Raw genomic sequence first — 27,354 nt, 5'->3', positions numbered from 1 at the left:
AGATATTGTCCAATCCGCGCAACTTTGTAAGATATCAATGGACCGTAACTTCGTCATTATGTCTTCATTAGGATGTAGCTGCTGTGCAGCCTCAAAGTCCAGAAGGGAGCATTGTGTTGAACAAACGCAGCTCTTGTTATAATCTTTCTTTACTTAGTAGTCGTTTAAACTGTTTACCAAGTATTTGGTTATTTCCTTCCACAAGTTAAGCAAACTAATAAATATTTATATGCATATACAGACTTATACGCCTCATTTGCTAGCAATTCGTTTCAACTCAATTACTCGTGCACTTCAGTGGTATATTGAAAATACATATCATTGGTAAGCCGTGTTTCGCATCTGTTTATAGACTTTACATTTTGTAATCAAACGCACGCTTCGGGCAATTTTTTGCTTTTCGGGTTAAGATAACTGGACATTTCTGGTATTTTTTAAACTGGGCCTGTCCGGACAGAATAAGTTAGTCCGGACCTTGTCGACAATACACCTGTTTTTTGACAGGTACACGGCCGTCAGACTGTTATGTAGGTTTAAATACAGCACGACAAGTGTAAGCATTTAAAATACTATCTAGTTGACATTGTCGCACTTTGGTCGCGATCATTAGAGGATAAATACGTTCGTCGGATTTGACAGGCTCATTTACCGGTGAGTTACTGTTTCATGATTTTTAAGTTGCTATAAAAGATCTTTATGATGCAGTTAAGAAAACATATAGCGTACAAAATCATAAAAATTATGTTTTGTTTTACTAGAAGTAGTATATGGTGATATAAAAAATATTGTAGGGAAAGATCTAGGGTCACAACAAGTACAGCATGCTGCTCAAAAAGCCCGACCAGTCTAATTAAATTATCAAGTGGTTTATTAACTACAGAGAGTTGCTTCGTAAAAAAACTGTAATTAAAGTCTTAGTCTATTTATTTGCCAATTATTATTTGCATGCATATACCCGATTCTTTTATGTTTTGGCTTATCTAGAGGGACAGATGGGGGAGGGTGAGAGAGCTGGTCGCAGCACCCTGTTTTAACTTAGATCTTTTCCTGATGATGTTGGTATAAAGCTGTTAACTTTCCGATTATCAAAAGTATATTGTCCGATTATTTAATACATAATACATGTTAGAATGTTAATTAGGTAAATGTATGTATATTAACGTGTTATAATTATCAATACTCAGAATTGTAAAGCCTTCGGCATATATTAAGGTTCATATAACATAAGTAGATACATACTATTGAAAAACGATTTTATAAATCTCACTTCCGTTAAACTCGAACTCATATGACCGCGTACATTTACTTCCTTCCTGTCATGCTATAGTTTGTAAACCAGGTTCCGCATTGAAGTGCTTATAGCGCACAGTCAGCACTTTTTAACATGTTTTGAAAAGCAGAACCCATTCGTCGGTTTACTATTTAGAACAGTTAATTGCATCGTATAATTAAGACGTTAATAGAATAAAAGATCGTGGGACTGAAAAGGCACGAATAACGCAATAGAAATAATAATATATCAAAACAATTAATAGTAGAGTAATATAAGTGTTTTTACAAAATAAGTGATTTTTTTTTAATGTTGAAATATTTTGAATGATATTTACATTTCATTTACAGTTGTTTTTGTTGACATAATGCTTATAGAAATGTCATTCAAATACTCAAATATAAGTAGCATTTTATCAGAAAGTAGTATTGAAAAAAAAAAGATTTCATAGGCATATCAAAAAGCTGTTAGGTCTAGCTGAAACTAGTTTCCGTATTATATTTTACAACTTAAATCCAAGCTTGCATACTTTAACATATTTTAAACCCGGTTATCTCCGGATAATCCCTGATTGACAAAGAAGGCTTCAAATGCATCAATTTACATGACAATAACCGGTGCGGTAATATACACGCTTTATTTTCCGGTTTATGTGTTTTCTGTTCTGAAGAAATGATCGTCATTGAAAACATGAAAAACATTTCTATTAGTTTTATGTACACATTACGGGATCTTTTTGTTATCATTTTCTTTAAAAATAAAAAAATAAACATTTGAATTTAGCGTGTACTTTTTGCAATAAAAAGATTGCCTTTAATTTCAAATCAAAGTGAAATCACATTTATGTTTCACCTATCACAATCGTTGAAGAATACTTAGCTTCTAAAGTTTTAGCAAACATACATTGACAGTTGGAACTGTTGCTACATACACGCCTGAACGTAACATGTCAATCAACTGTCTGAGCCCGGTGTCATAAACAACCCATTTATTACATTATTATTTTGACTTCAGTAAAAAAAACTTTAAAAGTCTACAATGATTAATATATTATTATTTTGAAATTAAAAAAAAATGACCAACACTGTGTGTTAACAATGAAATAAACAATAGTCGGTAAAATGTTATATTTTGTTAAGCAAAATACATACTTACTAGATGAAAACAATACTAGCAAAGCCATATGTGTCTCTGTAGCATAACCCCCAGATGGGCAAATCTTTGAGATGGATTCCTTTTTATTCTACATGATTATTGTATAACGTTGATACTCTAGTGACGTCAATACAGCGAACGCATGCGAAACATTCCGCTATTGAAAATACAGCGAACGCATGCGAAACATTCCGCTATTGAAAATACAGCGAACGCATGCGAAACATTCCGCTATTGAAAATACAGCGAACGCATGCGAAACATTCCGCTATTGAAAATACAGCGAACGCATGCGAAACATTCCGCTATTGAAAATACAGCGAACGCATGCGAAACATTCCGCTATTGAAAATACAGCGAACGCATGCGAAACATTCCGCTATTGAAAATACAGCGAACGCATGCGAAACATTCCGCTATTGAAAATACAGCGAACGCATGCGAAACATTCCGCTATTGAAAATACAGCGAACGCATGCGAAACATTCCGCTATTGAAAATACAGCGAACGCATGCGAAACATTCCGCTATTGAAAAAACAGCGAACGCATGCGAAACATTCCGCTATTGAAAATACAGCGAACGCATGCGAAACATTCCGCTATTGAAAATACAGCGAACGCATGCGAAACATTCCGCTATTGAAAATACAGCGAACGCATGCGAAACATTCCGCTATTAAAATACAGCGAACGCATGCGAAACATTCCGCTATTGAAAATACAGCGAACGCATGCGAAACATTCCGCTATTGAAAATACAGCGAACGCATGCGAAACATTCCGCTATTGAAAATACAGCGAACGCATGCGAAACATTCCGCTATTGCTCAGCTTCATGTCAACTTTTTAGACGCGAAGAAGATATTTGTTTTCACTAACTCGACCGGAACCAATTATTGTACATCCCTCATTTTATAGTAGACCAGGTTGAGTTTTCCATCATTTTGATTAATTCATTCATTTTCACTAAACGGGCTATTGATTTTGCGATACTTGAGCGACATTTTACAATATTCGAAAAATAATTAAAATTGTTATATTAATACAAATGAGAAAAAAACAACATTAGAAATAGAAAAAAAACTTCCTACATATAAATGCGTATAAAAACTGTTGCTCCCAATGGAATAGGCTCCTCGTCAGGTACCAACCTCCTCGGTGGTCACCATACCGGACAGGTGGGATTTCCTCGGGTACTCCGGCGTCCTTTCACAACACAAGACCACACCAAAATGGAAAAATCTTTCAGTAACAATGAAATAGCTGGCAAATTGCAACTATAAATCAAAATTGGTCCCGAATTTGTGAGTCGAGTGCGTTAATTAGGTAGGAGTGCTGGTGCACACTCCGGATCAACACATCAGGTGGCTTCTTGCTCGGAAAGGACCTACTAAACTTCTAAATACACACGGGATAGGCTCCAGTCGCAACATTAGGATCGTGAACTAAAATAATTTGAGACAAGTCAAGTCGGCCACAAGTCAAATCGGCATACTTAATTGAAACCGGCCTATAATAATTAAAACTGGCAAACACACAGCAATTTACACTTTTTAAAAGCAATTTGTTACATTGATTTGCCTAACGTTTATTTTTAAAATAAAATGGTTTCAGTTTGTATGAGCGATTTTGGCTGCATTGAATTCCTTTTGTTAATGACTGATATAAATTTGTCTAAGGCAGATTGGTTGTATCATAAAAACTGACGATACAATCGATTTGTAAAATTGGCTTAATCGGTTGTCTATTTTGAGTGACATAAGCTCGCGAGGAATGATATGATAAGAAAAGTTATCGTGGCCTGTTACGCTTATTTCATTAATCAACAATGCAGTAGGTAAAAATGTGTTAAATTGTTAACACAAAGTGTTTTTCTCACCTTAGATGTTAGTTTTACTTTCTTTCATATTTAAAAAACTGTCTAACAAATACAAGGGTTTGAAAAAAAAGGCTTTTGTTTTAATCGTCACTAATATTCTTTTTCAATGAAAGATTGTCGAAATCAATTTATGTTGGCACTCTCTTAACTATACAGCCTCGTGAATTTTTCCATTTACTTTGCATTTAAATATGGCTCTTATTGAAATAGCTCTAGTTTATTCCATTCTTCTTACCAAATTCATGATTCGGCATATATATTACGACTAAAATTTGCTCTTTGCATCCTCTAGCGAATGTAGCTTCAGTAGTCTATGTAAACCACCTACCATAGATGACAAAAACAACGTGTGATTTATCAGTAGGTGTGATTCGTTTATCATACTGACTGTATTCGCATTTCAACAGTCAAATAACTTCATTTGCATTTGTTTCATTTGTCTTTCTGTCAGCTTATCATAAATTTAGTATTTGACCTGATTCTTTTGTTCGAATGTTCAATAGGCAACTTGGCTGGGCCGGCTTATTCAATAGGCACAACCTCCACATATTTCAATGACGAAATAATTGGACTGTTCCATTTTTAGTTAGTAAAGGTTTGAAAGAAAATCTAAATTATAATTTCGTTTTTATTAGAGGTTAACACGTTGATAAATATTCATACTTCTCATCGTAACAATCCTACGGTTATAAAAGCCTGTAATGTAAAAGCTCTTTTACCGGTAAGTGAAATTTTAATACGGTTAAATAGTGAATTGAGTTTTAGATTAAATTTAAATAAAGTATTAATTAAAAAAAAATGTTCGAAAGTGTGAGTTTGTGACGTACTTTAGGGAAGGGGGTCCAAGATTTTGTTACAGTTTGTGACATGCCGGGGTAAAATGGCAAAAAAGCGTGACATGCTTTATCAACGACCCCTTGGTGTGAAATTCACACACATGTTTAAAGCTTTAGATATCAGAAATGTATTACACTTCATAAAGAAGTAAAAGCAACCCTTGAAACTAAAAAACCTTTATTATGAAATGATACATAAAGTATGACTGTAAAGGAGGTTTGATTTCAAAGAGAAAATACTACTTTGGTTATATGTCAGTACCTGACATATAACCTACTAGTATTTTCTCTTTGAAATCAAACCTCCTCTATATAAAATTTCAAAGTAAATTCATAATAAAATGTTTAACATCTACAAGACAGTTTTCACAGAAATGTTTAATAAGCTATGACTCTAGAGGAGGTTTGAATTCAAAAAAGAAAACACTATTATCGTTCAGACCTACAACCTTCTGTATCAGTTCCATCCATTCGCTGTTTCTCTTTCCTTGTCCAATCAAAAGACGTGTTACACCCACCATCAAAAGATGAAGCATTGAGCACAATGGGTAATTGACAGATCGGGGATGTGTTTACAAGGTGATAAGAAAACATTGCCTAGGGGCTTATCTCCACTGGCGAGTAAATTAGCGCTAATCCCCTTGTGTATCAGGGGCAATTAAACACATCTGCACATTTGTATTGCAGGGAAGTGTTCTGTGGGCCCTTTCATGTGAGAAAATTAGCAGTAGGCCCATAACTAAAAAATCATAACTTGACAGCCAGCTGGGGGGGGGGGGGGGCGGGCCCCTGGGCCCAGTGCCTGGGTACGGGCCTGTTATTTGTATTGCGACATGTATCATGTGGATAGGCATGTATCACGCCTTATTAGGTTTTTCGTCGCTATATAAACTTTCTATGGCTCCCCTTTAATGCTATGCATCGGTGGCTTTCTTAAATAAGATGGATTTCGATTAAGTGAGTTCTCTGAAATAAATAATAGAAAACATATAGGTTACATACATCTTACCTACATAAAACAGATACAACATCCAATTGTTTGATCTAAAGTGTATATGGCGGTCAATGTACAATGCGCATTTCAAAACGGAGCTTTCTCTCGATATAAATAAAGTGATTGTTGTTTTTTTTACGTTCCAGACGTTGCTACTGAAAGACAGCGTTCGAACGCACCTGTGAACGATGCCTCACTGGGGATACACGGAGAAAAATGGTATGTTTCTTAAATGTATATATTTTACGAACACAATACATAAAAGAAGTCTGTGTCACAGAAACATTTCAATGTTCTTGCATACTTTTTCAAAATCTTTAACAATATAAAAACGCTTTACTTTATTTTGAAATCGTTGCGATGATTTTCAGAAAGTGTTTTCTTAAAACTGATACAGTCTACAAAACTAACGTGTTCGTTTTCAAAGCCAAGGGGTTATGAAACAGTCACTATTGCATATCAAAAGAGAAAATTTCATCGCAAACATTGTTTAGCAGTAACATTAACATTTTACAAATATACAGACAGTATATGTATAGCAACTAGCGGTTTAAGTTGTAAACAAAGTAGTAGTGTTCACATCTCATTATTGATATTCTCCGTTACAGGAGTAAATTCACTCTGAGCGTTCTTTGCGGTATGTTTTATCTTTTTTTAAAGGTTTACAATTTTGGTTGTTACGCTGACTTGATAACAAAGCAGCAATAAACAAAGCAAAGCAACACATTATAAAAATAATCATATTCATTCTTTTTCAATGCAAGTTATATTAAAAAAGCAATTTTGACATTTTTCATGTTCAAAGTTAAAGCCACACACCTTGCCTCTGACTTTGAAATGAAATACATTTTAATCAATACATATAGATGCAATTTGAAAGTGTGCAAAATTGTCATTTCATATATAGCCTAGTTAGCAAGTAATTTATTAGTTTTCAAACGGTACCGCTTTTCCGAAAGGAGAATTTCTAGACGTATACGTCTATTCATTTCGACAACCGCGATTATTTTTTAGTTTTAAAGCACAAAAAGACGGATTTCTACCTTGTAACCACCAGATATATTCTAATTGGCATAGATAAAATTAAATATATAACCTAGATAGCAAGTACTTTATTATTTTTCAAATGGTACCGCTTTTAAAACCGAAAGTAGTATTTCTTGACGTATACGTTCATTTCTACAAACTCGATTATTTTTAAGTTTTAAAGCGCAAAAAGACGGATTTCTACCTTGTAACCACCAGATATATTCTAATTGGCATAGATAAAATATGTTCCTTATTTATACTTCAATTTACTATGCCAAATAAGGTGTGTGGCTTTAATGAATCATTTTCCAGTATCTAATACTAAACTATTATTGTAAGATAATGGTCAGATGTATTTTGGTACATGCGAGAAAAGCAGAAACGAAAAGCGCATAACTTTATTAAAAGTACTCTCTACACATAATATTGCATACTTCCAGTTCATATTTCACACATTTTAATAACACAGATGCATATGTTAAACTTAATGGCAACCGTGGCCTTTTGGAGATTACAGTTTGTACATATTTTCTGTTTTAACCAAAACACAAGTTTTTTTCTCTGCAGCCGGTATATAAATATATTAATAAAGCTGGTACTTACGGGTATCGATCTAAATAATATATGTAAATGATAGACATTATCTTACGGTCGTGTCGTGCTTTCGATGCTATCATTAACAAAAATCAGCTATTTAACTAACTGTATGATACGCCTCGTAGCAATACAAGTTCATTTTATCAGAAAGTTATTTGTTAAGATATTTTAAAGCCTCGATCCGGATTCAACACTTTCTCTAAAATCTAGGGGAGATGAATACATATACAAAATATGTATCGCACCGTTCGCACGTAACTTAAAGCGGTGTTATTGTTAAACATTTAAGTCTGAAATGTGTAAATTGCTTATTCGTCCGCTTATATTCGAAATAAAAAATTCTTATTTTTTTGCATCGCCTATCGGGCGATAGATAAATATTTTGTCAAATTCCCGGGATGAGGTTTAGTCGCTTTTGCGATCAGGAGATGGATTCATTTTGCAGTACGAAGTATATGATTTAATTTTCAGAAAGCACTCAATTGCTTCATATTATCCATTCAAAAGAAATGTATTTTTTTCTCTGGCAACCAAATTTACGCACAAAAAGATGCCCAACATTTATGTCAGATACCTTACGCTCCTATTATCTTAAATCTTTATAATTCAGGTCCCTCTACTTGGAACAAGGATTTCCCGATTGCCGATGGCAGCCGACAGTCGCCGATCGACATCGTGACGTCAGAGGCGGTGTACGACACTGATCTGCTGTCCAGCAAGCGCCTCTACGTTGACTATATACCGGAAGACGACGTCCAACTGCAAAACAACGGACACAGCGTCATGTGTCAGATCACCAAGATTGGATGTAAGCGTGTCGCCATGATTAACCCTTTACCGCATACACATTTTGACGCGTTTGTAGTCCCTTAAAAATCAAACTAAGTTTTAGCTCTTATTTACTCTTTTTTTTCCAAGTGTTCAAGCCTTAAAGGGACATTTTCACGTTTTGATATATTGACAAAATTGAAAAAAAGTTTTAGATTTGCAAATTATTATGTTTTTGTTGTTTTTTTTGCTAGGAAACAGTTATAATGAACATTAACCATGCTCTAAAAAAATCCATTTAGGCATCTTTTGAGACATAAAAAACCTGAAAATTATAATGCTATAAACGAGTGCATTATTTGGAGAGTCCTGTTGTTATCCTAATATTTTGTGACAATACGAGGATTGCTTACCGGTGTATTAGGAATACAATACATCCAATCGTTCGGGAGCAATGATGGCCGAGTGCTTTGAGCGCTAAATTTTTTCTCCCAAGGGTTAGTGGTTTGAGCCCATGTGTGAATTACTTTTTTTTATTTTGGTTTATACTTACTTTTTCGGTTTGATGTTTACATTTATCAATTTAATCCTTTCAAGCATTTAATGACAAACTTCAAAACGTGTCAAATTCTGTGAAAAAGGTCCCTTTAATTTCCAACTATATGGTACTGACGAGTAGAAAACGACACAAAACCAGAATAGCCTGCTATGTACGCGAATACTGTTCTGGTTTTTATGCTGGTTGCATATAGCCATTTTCACTATGCTTCTATGCGGAAAAGGTTTAACCTGTCCGTCCTCTATAACATTATATGAATGTCGTACATGTAAGTCCCTGTGTAAGATAGCGTCTTGTAATTGCGAACCCACAGAACGCCAGAGGAATGTCATTTTTCAAAACTCTACACCGGATTCTTAAAAACAGTGTTTATAACAATTGCGTTGTTTATTGGGCTTTGATGCATGTTCCTTTACTTTTGTATTTAGATTCTCCCATCACACGCACGTTTGTTTCAACATTGACCTTTGTTATCTTCTTGATGTTCATAAAGCCCTACCTTTTTACCCCAGATTTGAAAGGCGGTCCCCTGGGCAACCAGCACTTCCGCTTAGAGCAGTTCCACCTGCACTGGGGAGCAGACGACAACCGGGGATCGGAGCATACGATTGACGGGAAGATGTTCGCAGCCGAGGTACGTCTTCAGAAGCATCCGATGGCTAGGTTTATAACTGTTTGGAAAATAACCTGACTATAGGTGTAAAAATACTTCAAATTTAACCCGATATTGAGAATATTGTTACAATATGCGACAAAACACTCTATATTGATTCCCCGTTATTAATTGTAGCTTCACTTGGTGCACTGGAACACGAAGTACGGCACCTTCGCCGAGGCTGTAACCAAGAGTGACGGACTGGCCGTCCTCGGAGTCATGATAAAGGTAGCTCAAGGCGCACGATCATAGGGTGTAGTAACCTGTGATTACAGCTTGTTTTTCATCCTTAATATTTGTGCATGTGTATCTTAAACAAAATGAAACTTACTCTCGCAGTATTTTTTAAAGATAGTAGCTTTTCATGTTGATCAGGAAATGAAATTATGTTGTTATACGTTGGTACTTTGATGCTAGTCTGATCAATTCTGGTTTTATATTTCATTGCAATTATCATTTAAGTTTATGGTCAACTCGTGTTTGCGGAAAGTTTTCTTGAAATTCTAACTTCGGACTATTTAACTTTAGTGACATCCAACCAAACGGCAATATTCACAGATGCTATCACTTCGGTATTTCAGCCCGGCCATAAGCACCGCGGCTTTTCAGCAGTATCGGACAACTTGAACGAGTTGAGCACATCCGGTAGCAAGGCCAGCTTCCCCATTTCATTCGACCCCACCAGCCTGTTGCCAGGTGACCAGATGACGTCAGTTCTAGGCGCCTCCTAGTTAAAATGTTTATGCGTTCACTCTTATCTTTCCCATTTCCATGGACATATTCCTAACATTATACTCGGCAACTCTTATTATTTTTCTTCATCTACATCATCGTCTTCTTCATCTCCCGTAGTATTATGATTATTCTCATTCTTATTATTGTTGAATTTATTCTCTTCTTAATAATGGTAATGTTTTTCTTTTTGTTTATCAGTTTTATTATTTGTCCAATATCATATTCGTTTTTAACCAGGTTTTCCGAAGGAAAAAACTGGTTATTAGATTGGCGAATGTCGGCGGGCAGGCTGATGGGCTGGCGGGCGGGCGGAACAAGCTTGTCCGGGCCATAACTTGGTCGTTCATTGTGAGATATTAAAATCATTTGGCACATTTTTTTACCATCATTAGACGGTGTGTCGCGCGAAAGAATGACGTCGATATCTCCAACGTCAAGGTCACACTTTGAGTTTAAAGGTCAAACATGGCCATAAATGAGCTTGTCCGGGCCATAACTATGTCATTCATTGTGAGATTTTAAAATCATTTGGCACATTTGATCACCATCATTGGACGGTTTGTCGCGCGAAAGAATTATGTCAAGGTCAAGGTCGCCACAACTAAAAATAGATTGATTTTGAAACAAGTGGGGAAACTTTGAACAATCAGTAACAATGCACATTTTGACTATGTCTCCCTATATCAGACTTTTTTTTCAAATTGAAATCAAGGTCGCCACGGGTAAAAATATATCGAATCTTTCACAAGGGGGGGTAACAATGCACATTTTCAATTGTCTCCCTTTATCAGATTTTTTTTTCAAATTGAAACCTGGTTTTGCGATAATTTTGCCCCTTGTTTACCTATTATCCCAACGCCTAGTACTGGCAGAACGAAACACACTTGGCATTGGTAAAACTCGATAGGAAATAAACTATTGCAGACAACATCAGCGCCTACTGGACGTACGAGGGCTCCCTCACCACCCCGCCCCTGTTTGAAAGTGTTCAATGGATTGTCTTCAAGGAACCCGTGGAATTCTCTGATCAACAGGTATGGACCTTAAAAAAATAAAACATACCTCATGAACGAACGCAATATATGTACGGTGGCTTGAACCGCAGTTTTTCATGTGCTGCACATCACATTATATGCTAACAACTGATACAAAAAATGTGAATGGTTTGAAAAAAAAGTAATGAAGTTTTATTAATCGTTTCAATTAATCTTGTCATATTTAAAGTGTGTGTGGTTCTTCATTGAGTATTCCTAACTTTGTCATCAAACCGCTGCACCTTAATCGGTGTACAATGATCGTAAAAATGGTCATTTATAAAGCGCTGAATCAACACAACCGCGACCGTATATTGGTAATCTACGGCTTGTTTTTTCTTCTACATTTTGTATTTTTATAATGATAAACTGATCTCAATTATTTTTCTCTTGAAATAAAATCCTGTTTACTTAAACATGATTAAAATATTAACAATAAATAAACATGTATATACCTAGCTTTCTTCTGAGTATAACTTAATTTAAAGAATAGTGTGAAAGCGTTTATTTTTTTAAAGATTGTGTATTTTCCCTAGAATGTTCCCACGCTGTTTTACTTTGCAGCTGAACGCTCTACGCAGACTCACTAGTTCCGACGGCCATGACATGCAGGACAACTATCGACCACCCGTGCCAACTAAAGGGAGAAAAGTCAGGTCCACTTTTCGATTGTCTGAACAACGAGTATTGTCTGAACAACGGCAAGTGTCTGAACGGAAGCCTAAACCCGCCCACTGGGGTTACACAGGGAACAACGGTAGGATTTAAAACTATAAATTCTTAAATAGATAAAATGCATGTGAGAAACCTGTGTAATTAAGTGAAACACTTCGAGTTTTATAAATATTTAGTATTTATTAATTTGTGTAAAATGCAGTATTCTTTTAAAGCATTTAAACAATTTTCCAAATGTATTTTTTAACGCAAATTATTTAATTTTCAAATTAAACGCTTTTTTTATCTGGCTAAAGATTTTGTACCCATTTATAGCTGTGATATTGATAATACCAAAATGTCCACCGAACTAACTACATCACAGGTCCCTCCACATGGAACAAGGATTTCCCTATCGCCGAAGGCAGTCGACAGTCCCCAATCGACATCGTGACATCAGAGGCGGTGTGCGACATTGGCCTTATGGCCAGCCATCCCCTCAGCGTCGACTACACACCGGAAGACGAGACACAACTGCAGAACAACGGGCACAGCGTCATGTGTCAGATTACAAAAGCCGGATGTAAGCGTATTAACGTTTTTAAGTAATCCATCAATAATGACGATCCAGGAGGGTCGGGCATGCCAGACCCTTTGTAGGATTCATGAATTTGCTTTTAAAAGAACGTCATGTTCGAAGGTATCAATATGGCCTGCATTGAACTCAACACTGGTGGGGCATTGCAGTTTTTCCTAATATATTAGATACTAACATTTATAATACAATTTGTTAAAAAAAAATGTAGCATTGTACAAACACATTATATTATTGTAATACTTTCGGTACTTCTATGTGTTTTTACCATTCCTATTTTCTATAACCCCCAGATTTGACGGGCGGTCCTCTCGGCAAGCAGCAGTTCCGTCTGGAGCAGTTCCATCTGCACTGGGGAGCAGACGACAATCGGGGATCGGAGCATACGATTGACGGGAAGATGTTCGCATCCGAGGTAAGTCGGTGTATTCGCATGTCTTCTTTAAAGAAACTTAATATAACAAATTTAATGAGCTTGTGGAAAATCTAGTTATACAATGAACTTGCATACATATTTCTAAAATAAACTGATATTGTGGGTTTTTGTCTATATAATATATAGTATTCCATGCATATCCAATCAGTACGAAACATAACTGCACCATATCTTGTCATTTACACGTTTTACGTAAAGGATACTTTGAGCCAATAGCCTTGTGTCTGTTTTATATGTATGTACTTAAGTTGACTTATCACCTTAAGCAGATACTACGATCTTCTCATCTGTTCAATCATGTTTTTCGAGAGCAGGATTATATTATTTAGTTCTATAAATGAGAGATTAATTAGTACTTTTATATGAGAGATCAGTCCCATTTTTCAATTTCAGCTTCACTTGGTGCACTGGAACACGAAGTACGGCACCTTCGCTGAAGCTGTAACCAAGAGTGACGGACTGGCCGTCCTCGGAGTCATGATCAAGGTAAAGCAAGGCGCACGAGCAATCAGTGTAGTGGAACCTACTCGAGAAAGTACTGCGAGAATTCGACAACGTTAATAGATGCGTTCAATCTTGCTTCATTCTATACATAGATGGTGACGTCACTACGTTATTGTCACCTCTATACTAAGACGCATCACATTCCCCTGGTTTGGGGAATTATGCATCCGCCAAAGTAGTTCTGCGTAGGAATGAAAATGTTAATAATGAAAAAAAATCGTTTTTTTACTGTGTGTTTTAAAGGGAATGTTGTTTAAAGAAATGTTATTAAATTATGTTTAAATGTGATTTTGAATCTTTATTAAGACTGATAGCGATTATCAGAAGCACGATTAGAGCTACCTGACTTAATTTCGCTTTTACTTTTCACTCGCAAAAGAAGTGCTACCCACAATTCCTTTCGCGTTAGTACACAGGTCAGTAAGACCGGTGTGTACACAATGATCTTGCTTAGAAAACAAAACTAATTGCTGCTTTAGAGTATTGTTATAGAAATAATGGAATATTAATCTTATTTATGTTTACTGTTATATTTAATAGTAGTACTACTATTTGTTTGATTTATTGCTGTTGTCATTTTTCTTTTAATTACTCTTAGATTCAATTGAATTATAGCAACCTCCAAACGAAAAGTACTAGTATGTTACAAGCACGCCGATGTTCATAGACGCTTACTTCTGGTAATTTCAGCCCGGTCTGAATCACCGCGGCTTCTCCGCAGTGTCGGAAAACTTGAGCAGCTTAAAAAAGCCCGGCAGCAAAGCCTCCTTCCCTATCTCCCTTGACCCAACCAGCTTGTTGCCAGGTAAGAAAGACCTGTAGGAAGGAAATGTTCCCCACATCCCTCGACTCCACCACTTTTTCTTATTATCATTCTTTGATACTTCCATTTCCCACTTCTGTCTTTATTCTTATTATTCTCTCTTTTTTACTATCGTATGTGAGTTTGCATCGTTTTGATAACTCGAATAATGATAGTTGTACACATATTAACTCTCATTGATAAAACAAATAAACTCAGTATCACATAAACTAAGAAGCTCGATCTATTCGCCATACGTCTGTAAGTAAAGAGAGGACTTTGGTTGTCACACGTTACGTTACGTCTCTATTGCAGACAACATCAGCGCCTACTGGACCTACGAGGGCTCCCTCACCACACCGCCCCTGTTTGAAAGTGTTCAGTGGATTGTCTTCAAAGAACCCGTAGAATTCTCGAATCAGCAGGTATGGCCCTATCAAAAAGTGATTAATAAAACATGAACTAACGCAGTATATGTACAGTGTCTTTGTACGTGCTGCACCACACGTTGAATGGTCAATAAAAATAAAATATAATTAATAATGTTAAAACTCGTAGTTTTAGTTTGTTGATACAAAAGACGTGTTATTCGAGGTGATGATAATAAGTGAACTGGCATGCTGTTGACTGAGGGTCATTACAAATTGAACTAACAGCAGTTCTAATTAAGTGATACAGGTTGACGCGCAAACCGATTTCTATATAAAAAAAATACATGTATCTTGAAATCCTTACGGACAATCGAGTTTTTTTCCAGCAAATAACAACTGTGGTGCAGTTGATTTTCGAAAATTCGTTTAGTTTCAAAATATATCCCTGCTGAAATTATGCGCAGGATTAAAAAACAGCACATGTGTTACCATGATGATACAATCTTCCAAGAATACTTTTGTCTCTCTAAGTAAATATATAGATACATGTATCTACTGAAAAAAAAACATTATTCCTTTCAGAGTAGAGCCCGTTACCATTATGTTTTATGTTTTGTTGATAAATACCGCAAATGGATTGATAATTAATTAAAGACACATTAATATATTTTGCTTTTTTCCTGCGTTTCATTACTCTCTATGGTTTAAAGATATCAAAAAATAAAATTATATTACAGAAAATTCCAAATATCGATTTTTCCCCAACACATTACACATTTGTTTTGCCTTTCAGTTAAACACTCTTCGCAGTCTCACTAGTTCCGACGGTGATCACATGCAGGACAATTACCGACCAACCGTGCCAACTAAAGGAAGAAAAGTCAGGTCAACCTTTCAATTGCCTGAACAACAGCTCTTGCCTGAAAAACATCAAGTGTCTGAACAGAAGCCTAAAACCGCACACTGGGGATACACAGAGACAAATGGTATGATTTCTAATATTTCTTACAATAACAATGCTTGATTTAACTTAAAGTGAAACATATCGAATTATTGTTTCCATTTGTAATATATTTAATGGTGTTTAACGCATTATCTGTTTTGTTAAACCGTTGCAATAACTATCAGAGCTTTTTTGTTATCCCTCGCCAAAGGTGGAGGGATATGGCGTTGTCCGTCCTTCCGTCTTTCCGTCCTTCCGTCCGTCCGGCACTTTTGTGTCCGGAGTCATATCGTGGAAGTGCTTTGGCGGATTTCATTGAAACTTGGTATGAGTATATATATAGATAAGATGATGATGCACGCCAAATGGCATTGTACACCATCTGTTAATAGCGGAGTTATGTCCCTTTGTATCTTGAAAAAAAAATTGTTTTTTGTGTCCGGAGCCATATCTTGGAAATGCTTAGGCGGATTTCATTGAATTTTGGTATGAGTATATATATGGATAAGAGGATGATGCACGTTGGCGTTGTCAATCAGTCCAGAAAACTTTTGTGTCCAGAAGTATATTGGCGGGGTATATCAATTCAACGAATTTGCTTGTTAACGTTTATTTTTTTAATTTTCAAATAAAGTGTTACGGTATTGAATAGTCCACTCTTAAAAGTTACTTTATGGCAGCAAAATAAGGACAAATAAGAAACGTGTCCCAATCTATTTTTTTATTAAAAACTCTTTAATGAATGAACTCAATTCGAGACAGGTCCCTCCACTTGGAACAAGGATTTCCCGATTGCCGGAGGCAGCCGACAGTCGCCGATCAATATCGTGACGTCAGAGGCGGTGTGCGACATTAGCCTAGTGGCTAGCATTCCCCTGAGTGTCGACTACACACCGGAAGATGAGACACAATTGTCGAACAACGGACACAGCGTCATGTGTCAGATCACCAAGACCGGGTGTATGCGCGTTTCCTTGTATAATCTGTCCTCCTATAATGACATTTTAGGAGAGTCGTACAGTTAAGACCCTTCGCGAGACTATGGCATTTGCTATTTAAAAATGTCACTATTGCATTAGAAACTTACATATTTGTTTACCAGAAGTTTATATGTTTGGTACAGTTAATAGTATTTTCATTTGCTGTAATGACTCGCGTGTATTTTTTTAAGACAAACAATAAAATAGCTAAATTAATGAACCTCTATGTGTTTCTACCATTCCTTCTTTATAACCCTAGATTTGACGGGCGGTCCTCTTGGCAAGCAGCAGTTCCGCCTAGAGCAGTTTCACCTGCACTGGGGAGCAGACGACCACCGGGGATCGGAGCATACGATTGACGGGAAAATGTTCGCATCCGAGGTACGTCGGTTTACCGGTTGTCCTTAAAAGAAACTAGGTCGACAAATGTTCGCAAAATCTAGTGACCTTTTCAAAAATAATTTCAAAACAATTGACCTTCTTTAGCATACATGACGATATTTTCTTTTCTTTACTGATGCTAAGCGAGAGCAGGATTGTATGAATTCTATTTTATATGAGAAAAAAGTTTTTAAATATGCGACAAAACACACTACTTCGAATCTCCGTTTTACATTGCAGCTTCACTTGGTGCACTGGAATACGAAGTACGGCACCTTCGCTGAGGCTGTAACAAAGAGTGACGGACTGGCCGTCCTCGGAGTCATGATCAAGGTAGCTCAATGCGCACGAGCAATCAGTGTAGTGGCCTAAGAATTTTGTGCAGAAAATAAAACTGACTATGATTTGCGATGGCTTAAGAGTTATTGTTTCAATTAAATATGGAATATGCATTTTATTTATTTGTGTTGTTAAATTAAAAAGTATCTATATGAAGAATACATATTATTACAATTTATGATTAAATTTGTGTTGTTGGTCATGCTGATTAAAGTATTCAGAAATACAATTGAACAATAGCAGCCTACAAAAGCCAATCACGCCGATAGTCACATACCCTTTCTTTCCTTTGTTTCAGCCCGGCCTTACTCACCGCGGCTTCTGCGCCGTGTCGGACAACGTGAGCAGCTTGAGAACGCCCGGCAGCAAGGCAACTTTCCCCATCTCCCTTGACCCCACCAGCTTGTTGCCAGGTAATCAAGTCCGACAGAAAAGTCTCCTCTCCCTCTATCCCTTGATCTTAAGAGCCTGTTGCCAGGTAAGCAAGTGCGACAGAAAGGTCTTCTTTCTCATCTTCTTGACCCTTCAAGCCTTACGACAGGTAAGCATATAATTATCAGTTAGGTTTACCCTAGTATGGTGGAGTATTGTTATCCCTAAGAAGAAGAAGCATGTCCGGCTCCAAGACCTCCTTCCCTATCTATATTTTTCGACATCCTAGTAATATGTTGTTGCTATTGTTTAATCAATAGATCACTAGTATTTTGTTTATTACCTCATCACATATTAAATTTTAATAGTGTTGTAGAATACATATAATAATAGGTAAGTGTTTTGTGAACTTAAATTAATCAGCCACGTCTCTTTTCATTCTTCGTATTATTTTTTCCAAATATCTTTATTTGTTAATGTTTTCACTTCTCGCCTTTCCTGTTTTTGTTCTTTTCGCTCTCCTGTTTGAGTTTGACTCCTTATGATACTGCCTTATACTGGAAGTGCGAAAGATAAAAACTCTCGGCATTGGTAAAATTAATTAAATCAGTAGCCTATAAACTCAAGAGCGAAAACTATTCGTTCTTAGTCTATCAGTAATAAAAGGACGTGTTTGTAACAGGTTACTATTTTGCTATTTCAGACAACATCAGCGCCTACTGGACCTACGAGGGCTCCCTCACCACACCGCCCCTGTTTGAAAGTGTTCAATGGATAGTCTTTAAAGAACCCGTGGAATTCTCTGATCATCAGGTATGGACCTATTTAAAAATTTAAGCATGAACTAACGGAACATATGTACGGTTTTTAACAGTGCTTTTGTACGCGGTGCACCTCACGTTTAATGATCAATAATACTAAAATTAAATTAACACTTTTAGAACTTATAAACCAAGTTGGATGTTACAAAAGGCGTGGTATTGGTTGTTGGGATATAAATTGAACATACGTGTTGTGGAATGAATGTAAGAACTAATCGAACTAGCAGATTTCTTGAGCATTGTGTGTTTGATCGATAAGCGCTGGTGGTAATTAAATTGGGACCCTGGAGACCGTGATAAAGGTCGTCATAAACCGATGTCTCAATATACGATTACATTGAAATCCATAAGGACAATCGAGATTGTTTTTAGTATATTACAACTGTGATTCAGTCGATTTCCGATTAAGTGTATTGCTTTATGGGATCCGTCACATTTTCTAGCAGGAATTAAGCGGTGGTTAATTAAAGCATACATGTGTTACCATGATGATAGATATCTATGGTTTAGTTTGCATATTTACATAAAATTCTGAGTAATTATTTGAAGACATATATTTATAAACATTTCACTGCACTTATAGGTTTAAAAGTACTAAACTTAAGAAGCGAAATGCGAATTTCGAGTTTTCCCTGAAAATGTTTACACGTCATTATGCCTTTCAGTTAAACGCTCTTCGCAGTCTCACGAGTTCCGACGGTCATTACATGCATGACAATTACCGACCCCCCGTGCCAACTAAAGGAAGAAAAGTCAGGGCAACCTTTCAATTGTCTGAACAACGACAAGTGTCTGAACAGAAGCCTAAAGCCGCTCACTGGGGATACACAGAGACAAATGGTATGATTTCTAATATTTCTTTCCTAAACAAATGCAATGAATGATATAGCTTAGTTGAAGTGAAACAGTTCGAATTATTTTGTCCGAGGGTTATATATTCAATTGTGTTAAAACGCTGTATTTGTTCAAATTATTTCAATAAATATCAAACATAATTTGGTAACGCACATTATTACATTTTCACTTAAAGTGCGTCGTTGCTAAATATTGATTTCGTCAATGGGATGTAACTTTTTGGCTACAATTCGTAAAAAAACGATACATCATAGTATACATTTCTTACTACCACTCGCTCAAATGCACTGACTACAACACAGGTCCCTCCACTTGGAATGAGGATTTCCCGATTGCCGAAGGCAGCAGACAGTCGCCGATCGACATCGTGACGTCAGAGGCGGTGTGCGACATTGGCCTTATGGCAAGCAATCCCCTGAGCGTTGACTACACACCGGAAGATGAGGCACATTTGTCGAACAACGGACACAGCGTCATGTGTCAGATCACCAAGACCGGATGTAAGTGTCTGGTCTTGTTTATCTTGTCGTGTATGTTCTTTTTATGCTCCCCATATATATATATACGGGAGCACATATTTGCCAGTTTGTAATTCCGTACTTCCTTCCGAGACACTTTTGTTACAGTGTCTCATAGCGCCTTCAATATTTTATCGATCTCTTACATATTTGACATGTAGGTACCTTGCATCGTCCTCTTCCTTTTGATGAGGTTTGACGTCACTGGGGTAAAGGTCACCGAGTCTATAAATAGATTTTTTCATCACACTTTTGTTACAGTTTCTCATAGCGCCTTCAATATTTTACCGATCTCTTACATATTTGGCATGTAGGTACCTTGCATTGACCTCTACCTATTGATAAGGTTTGACGTCATTGGGGTCAAGGTCACCGAGGCTCATTATAGATTTTCCGTTACACTTTTTGCTACAGTTTCTCATAGCGCCTTCAATATTTTATCGATCTCTTACATATTTGGCTTGAAGGTACCTTGCATGGACATCTACCTTTTAATGAGGTTTGACGTCACTGGGGTCAAGGTCCCCGAGGCTAATATTAGAATTTCCGTCACACTTTTGTTGCAGTTTCTCATAGCGCCTTCAATACTTTACCGATCTCTTAAATATCTGGCATGTAGGTACTTTGCCTGGACCTCTACCTTTTGATGAGGTTTGAGGTCACTGGGGTCAAGGGGTCAAGGTCACCGAGGCTAATAATAGATTTTCCGTCACACTTTTGTTACATTTTCTCATAGCGCCTTATTTAACCGATCTCTTACATATTTGGCATGTAGGAACCTTGCCTGGACCTCTACCTTTTGATGAGGTTTGTCGTCACTTGGGGTCAAGGTCACCGAGGCTAGTAATAGATTTTTCAAGGTCACACTTTTTCCACACATTTTACCTATATATCGACAAAGCATCATTGGGGAGCATCCATCAGTTTTTCTGATATTCTTGTTTTGACGATCTAGGAGGGTCGTACATGTGAGAACTTAAAAAAAAATCTTAAAGTAGCTATTAAAATGTCCTTGTTGATTGTATCTATATGGTTTTCGTTGCACTCAACACAATAGGCGCATTTTTTCATATTGATTTGGATATGTATATATTTTGATACAGTGGATTATTTGTCAAGGTATATCTACTGTATTTTCATTCGCTCTCATTACTTTCATGATATTTGCAACAACAATAATATAGCTATATTGATAGAAACATCCGATACCTCAATGTTTCTATCAGTACTACCTTACAACCGCAGACATGACGGGCGGTCCTCTCGGCAAGCAGCAGTTCCGCCTGGAGCAGTTCCACCTGCACTGGGGAGCAGACGACAACCGGGGATCGGAGCATACGATTGACGGGAAGATGTTCGCATCCGAGGTAATTCTGTTAAAAGGCTTTCTTATGGATAAAAAATCGAGGATTAGGTTGATAAATGTCTGAAATTTGAGTTATACTTGCACAATATAACATATTAAACCTGATGTGTGGCGTTCTGGTCATATTTATTCTTCCATGCATCTAAAATCAGTGCTAAACATAACTGGGTATGTTTTACCACAAAAATGTTTTACACGTTGCTATGCTTTGCGCTAATTTCAACGTTTTCTGCTTTACAATTATAAACGTATTTGAGTTGACATTCTGCCTTTTGCATATACTAGTATTACGATATTTTCTTTTCTTCAGTATTGCTTAGCGAGAGCAGGAATGTACACGTTCAATTTTATATGAGTGACCAGTTTTAAAATATGAGACTACAACACTCTTCTACAAGTCCCCGTTCTACATTACAGCTTCACTTGGTGCACTGGAACACGAAGTACGGCACCTTCGCTGAGGCTGTAACAAAGAGTGACGGACTGGCAGTACTCGGAGTCATGATCAAGGTATCACACGGCAAACGAGCATCCGGTGTAGTGGGCTGCGATGATAGCGTGTTTTATTCTTACTATTATTCTACATAATATGCATGCGTATCTTTGAAAATAATTGGACACCTACTCATGACGATATTGTTTTGGGATAAAATGCATTAATAAGAGTGTTTTATGTTGCAAAGAAAATTTAAAAAAGGTTTGCGGTAACTTTTAAGTGTTCTTTTAATAACAGGTGAATATGAAAAACAATCGTATTAATTTTTATGCCCCCGGAAGGGTGGCATATAGCAGTTGAACTGTCCGTCAGTCAGTATGTCAGTATGTGTGTATGTCAGTATGTCAGTATGTGTGTATGTCAGTATGTCAGTATGTGTGTATGTCAGTATGTCCGTCCGTCCGAAAAAGACTTTAACATTGGCCATAACTTTTTCACTATTGAAGATAGCAACTTGATATTTGGCATGCATGTGTATCTCATGGAGCTGAACATTTTGAGTGGTGAAAGGTGAAGGTCAAGGTCATCTTTGAAGGTCAAATGTCAAATATATGGCGTCTGTCCGTCCGAAAACTTTAAAATTGGCCATAACATTTTCAATAGTGAAGATAGCAACTTGATATTTGGCATGCATGTGTATCTCATGAAGCTGAACATTTTGAGTGGTGAAAGGTGAAGTTAAAGGTTATCCTTCAAGGTCAAATGTCAAATATATGGCGTCTGTCCGTCCGAAAACTTTAACATTGGCCATAAATTTTTTAACATGAATATAGCAACTTGACATCTGGCATCCATGTGTATCTCATGAAGCTGCACATTTTGAGTGGTGGAAGTTCAAGGTCAAGGTCATCCTTCAAGGTCAAAGGTCAAAAAAAAAATTCAAAGCGGCGTTTTAATGAAGCTGCACATTTTGAGTGGTGGAAATTCAAGGTCAAGGTCATCCTTTAAGGTCAAGGTCATCCTTCAAGGTCAAAGGAACAAAAAAAATCAAAGCGGCGTTCTCATGAAGCTGCACCATTTTGAGTGGTGGAAGTTCAAGGTCAAGCTCATCCTTCAAGGTCAAGGTCATCCTTCAAGGTCAATGTCATCCTTCAAGGTCAAATGTAAAAAAAAATCAAAGTGGCGAAATAGGGGGCATTGTGTTTCTGACGAACACATCTCTTGTTTCTGTTATATTTGACAATAATTATGGAGCGAATACGTATCATGATAATGTATGGCTTAACAATTGTTGTTGGCAATTTTTGTTTTAGTATTATTAAATGCAACATATATTCAGATTCCCTTTTCTTCCCCTCGTTTTAGCCCGGTCTCACTCATCGCGGCTTCTCCGCCGTGTCAGACAACCTGAGCAGCTTGAGAACGCCCGGCAGCAAAGCCACTTTCCCTATCTCCCTCGACCCCGCTAGTCTTTTACCTGGTAAGAACGTCCTACAGCCTCCTTCCTTTATTTATCTGAATCGTCTCTAAAGGCTTACACGGAAAGCCTCGTCGTGTAAATCTTTCTTCAAGTACACAAAGACACAGAATATTCTCTATTTATTCGTCTCATTTTCATCGACATTTAATTGAAAATTGTTTTGGCTAATGTTTAAACAATAGATCGCAAATATTTTGATTGACGAGTATTGCGGGATAAAAATAATAGGTTACTGTTTTTTGGTCTTTTATTTATCCGACTTGTACCTTGTCATTTCTTATTCTCTTTCTTTGCCTTTGTCATGCAATCCTTGTATTTCGCCGTTTTCTCTGTTTTGCCTCTGATGTATGTGTTACTCCTTAAGTTAATGCGATATACTTTAAGTGGACAAAGACAAACTCTCGGCAGTTGTAAAACTAATAAACACTAGCAACCAATTAAATAAGTAGCACACTCACACCCTAAGTCTGTCCATAAAGGAAGAACGTGGGCTGTAACACGTAACGTTACGTCTCTATTGCAGTCAACATCAGCGCCTACTGGACCTACGAGGGCTCTCTCACTACCCCGCCCCTGTTTGAAAGTGTTCAATGGATAGTCTTTAAGGAACCCGTGGAATTCTCTCATCAACAGGTATGGACCTTTAAAAAAAATAAAACATTCAGAATGAACTAATGCAATATATGTACGATGTTTTAACAGTGCTTCTGCATGTGTTGTAATTCATGTTGAATGATTAATAATAATAAAAAATAATTAACACTTTTAAAACTTAAAATCCAATGTTGATGTAACAAAATCGAACTCGCAGCATATCTGATTACACATTGTGTGCGTGCTCGATTACCGCTTGATGTAATTAAATTAAAGCCTTGGAGACCGTGATATAAGTTTCCTAAAACCGATTTCTCCGTAGAAAAATACTTTGAAATCAATCAGGATAATCGATTAAGTTTTCAGTATATTAAAAATGTGGTACAATCTTTTTTCCGATAAGGGTTTAGATTCAAAGCATGCCGCAAGCATAGTCGTACTGAATTCACATGGTTGCTTAAAAACACACGTGTTTCAATATGCATATAATATGCAAAGAATAACGTGTCTCTCTAAATAAAATTCTTTCTACTGAAAAACATGTTCAGCATTCCTTTACAAATAGTGCCTGCTTTAATGTTATGTTGAAAATACTTCAATTTGATTATAAATTTATTAATGACGCATATTTATATACATCATTTCTTCTCCTCGGCTTTTCACTACACTCAAAGGTTTAAAAGTCATTAAAACAGATATCAAATTTCGAGTTTTTCCCTATAATTATACACTTCATGCTGCCTTTCAGCTGAATGCTCTGCGCGGTCTCACTAGTTCCGACGGCCATCACATGCAGGACAATTACCGACCACCCGTACCAACTAAAGGGAGAAAAGTCAGGTCAACCTTTCAATTGCCGGAACAACGGCTGTTGCCAGGAAAACAGAAGGTGTCTGAACAGAAGCCTAAAGCCGCTCACTGGGGATACACAGAGACAAATGGTATTATATCAAATATTTCTTTCCTTAAAAAATACAATGCAAAAGTCAACTCAGTGCAAGAGAAACACTTTCGAGTAATTGTGGCAATAGGTATTATTTAAATTTATATTGTGTTAAGACGTCTTTTTAAAAATCATTTCTATAAATTTCGTAAATACATGTATGTGTCAACGTAGATGCTTTAATTTTCGAATAAAGCGCTCTGTTGTTGAATATTCTTCTCTTCAGTGGAATGTTACGTTTTCGGCAGCAACCTGTGCACAAAAATGATTCCACGCATTGCTAAATTCCCCACGCTTCAATGAACTTATTACAAAACAGGTCCCTCTACCTGGAACAAGGATTTCCCGATTGCTGAAGGGATTCGACAGTCGCCGATCGACATCGTGACGTCAGAAGCGGTGTGCGACATTGGTCTTACAGCCAGCGAACCCCTCAGCGTCGACTACACACCGGAAGACGAGACACAACTGCAAAACAACGGACACAGTGTCATGTGTCAGATCACAAAGACCGGATGTAAGCATGTTAAATTGTATCATTTGTCCTATTATGATGTTCTAGGAGAGTCGTACATGTAAGACGCTTCGTGAGATTATTGAATTTATTAATTATAATAACGCCCTTGTTGAAGGTTTCTACTGTATATGGCCTGCCTTGATTTCAATACTAGTGGGGAAATGTTGTTTTCCCCATCGCATTGGATACTGACATATTTTTATACCGTGGGTTATGTGTTTTGATACATGTATTTTTTATTCGATCGCATGCCTCGCATGAGGTTTTTTATACAGACACATACTATTAATATGCATACTCGATACCTCTAGATGTTTCTACCAGTTCTACCTTTCAATCCACAGATTTGACCGGCGGTCCTCTTGGCAAGCAGCAGTTCCGCCTGGAGCAGTTCCACCTGCACTGGGGAGCAGACGACAACCGGGGATCGGAGCATACGATTGACGGGAAGATGTTCGCATCCGAGGTTCGTTCTTTGACTTATTACGTTGAGCATAAAAGGCAATCTTTTTCTAAAGGTAGTTTAAACATATGTGTTGTTTCAGATTATAATACATAACATTCATGATCATTTAAAAAATGATATAACATTTCATGGATTAGAAAACAAACATCTAAAATGTCTACGTGAGTTCACTATAGATTACTGGAGATTACTAAACAGAATTTTATGAATGCTATTGAGGACCACTTTATCAGTTTGTTCTTATACGGTTCAAGTGATAGCCGATCGATTCCAAATGGTAGATTGTTTAGAGTAAATCAACATGGCATGTTGGAAAGATAGGAATAAAGAAATTATGAATATTATCAAGGTTAGGACACAACAAGACTAATTCGGATGGCGTGTCTTCGGCACCACAGTAGCAAAAAGGACTATTTGTTATGTATCTACTGTGTTACACATAATTCAATGTGCTACAACCTAGACGTAGACTGCAGTTTTAGATAATCGATTTCGACTACTATTATTTTAAGGAATGGACTATCTTTGTGCTTTGTCTGTTTGTGAGTTTGCGTTTGACATCAGTTAATATAGTTGCGTTACGTGCGGACGAAGGAAGAAAATTTCAGACTCGGATTGTGTAGGACAGAAATGAAGACCCGTTTTCGATTCTTTGCAAAGCCTTGTAAACCATGATAGAGATATGAATTGCACAATTTGCGTCATCTGAAAGGATTGATCATCTTGCTGTTTTTGGTTACTGACTTGCGTAAGTGGAACGTCGTTCTTGTAAATGTCGGAATGTTTGGGATTATTTGGTTCAAGTCAGGAACATATTCTTGTTATGCTGGATTAAAAGAGACCAATCAGATACTTGACCAGGAAAGATTCGAGACAGATCAGTGTTCAAGACTTGGGGAAACAGTCCACATGTTCATCAGTTATATAAAGACAAAAAATAAACGTATCATTGCCTCGATGTCGTTTATTAATTCGTTGACATATATGTAAAATAATTGATCCGTAAGGCAGTTTAAGACGACCAAGTAGAACATGTATTCGCGAAGAAAACCCGATCAAGAGAGAGAAACTTGTGCCAAATGAAGGCATTTTAGCTCATAGATTTTGGCTCCATACTTTGTCGGATGCTTTTGATGTATCGCAAAACGGCGCTTGCCTCTTTACCATTATCAAGCTCAATGTTGTCGTGCAAATAAGTAAGCTAGTTTATGGTAAAGTCGCCCTCAGAATTGGAATTTTGCGAGAACATTGTTGGTAGCTATGTCAGAGTGTACGCGTTTGTGTTCACAATGCTCCATAAGGTTCCCGTTGCAACTCAATAGGGAACTCGGTCGATAGTTGGGAGGTTGGGGAGGATTTGCTTTCTCAAATCTTGGTCTGGCATTAGCAAGTTTCCAAGGTGAAGGGAAATAAGAGTTGGATAAAAGCTTGTTAAACAAGAGACTAATAGAGTGGCCAAATAGTTAGA

At 37.0% G+C, this 27,354-nt stretch overlaps 1 protein-coding gene across 14 annotated transcripts in view; it reads left to right on the top strand.

The window, feature by feature from the left end:
- LOC127880170 (uncharacterized) overlaps positions 1-27,354 on the top strand; it is a 53,004-nt gene that overhangs the window by 10,282 nt on the left and 15,368 nt on the right. For 3 of the 14 annotated variants that reach the window (XM_052427411.1, XM_052427420.1, XM_052427406.1), the window contains exons 1-28: positions 468-651; positions 6,283-6,355; positions 8,373-8,570; positions 9,602-9,723; positions 9,880-9,972; positions 10,326-10,440; positions 11,404-11,513; positions 12,078-12,270; positions 12,553-12,750; positions 13,056-13,177; positions 13,592-13,684; positions 14,393-14,507; positions 14,820-14,929; positions 15,669-15,861; positions 16,581-16,778; positions 17,058-17,179; positions 17,420-17,512; positions 17,817-17,931; positions 18,594-18,703; positions 19,377-19,551; positions 19,869-20,066; positions 21,330-21,451; positions 21,868-21,960; positions 23,252-23,366; positions 23,890-23,999; positions 24,709-24,901; positions 25,223-25,420; positions 25,765-25,886. In XM_052427411.1, coding sequence (XP_052283371.1) covers positions 6,325-6,355; positions 8,373-8,570; positions 9,602-9,723; positions 9,880-9,972; positions 10,326-10,440; positions 11,404-11,513; positions 12,078-12,270; positions 12,553-12,750; positions 13,056-13,177; positions 13,592-13,684; positions 14,393-14,507; positions 14,820-14,929; positions 15,669-15,861; positions 16,581-16,778; positions 17,058-17,179; positions 17,420-17,512; positions 17,817-17,931; positions 18,594-18,703; positions 19,377-19,551; positions 19,869-20,066; positions 21,330-21,451; positions 21,868-21,960; positions 23,252-23,366; positions 23,890-23,999; positions 24,709-24,901; positions 25,223-25,420; positions 25,765-25,886 — 3,657 coding nt within the window. In that variant the 5' untranslated portion in view covers positions 468-651; positions 6,283-6,324. Of the gene's footprint in view, positions 1-467; positions 652-6,282; positions 6,356-8,372; positions 8,571-9,601; positions 9,724-9,879; positions 9,973-10,325; positions 10,441-11,403; positions 11,514-12,077; positions 12,271-12,552; positions 12,751-13,055; positions 13,178-13,591; positions 13,685-14,392; positions 14,508-14,819; positions 14,930-15,668; positions 15,862-16,580; positions 16,779-17,057; positions 17,180-17,419; positions 17,513-17,816; positions 17,932-18,593; positions 18,704-19,376; positions 19,552-19,868; positions 20,067-21,329; positions 21,452-21,867; positions 21,961-23,251; positions 23,367-23,889; positions 24,000-24,708; positions 24,902-25,222; positions 25,421-25,764; positions 25,887-27,354 lie in introns of those variants that run through there. The other 11 variants (XM_052427407.1, XM_052427410.1, XM_052427418.1 and 8 more) reach the window with 11 other exon arrangements.

Source organism: Dreissena polymorpha, chromosome 4 (genome assembly GCF_020536995.1).
Source record: "Dreissena polymorpha isolate Duluth1 chromosome 4, UMN_Dpol_1.0, whole genome shotgun sequence".
NCBI lineage: Eukaryota > Metazoa > Mollusca > Bivalvia > Myida > Dreissenidae > Dreissena > Dreissena polymorpha.
The sequence above is the reverse complement of the archived record's forward strand: the minus strand, read 5'-3'. Positions and strand labels throughout refer to the sequence as shown.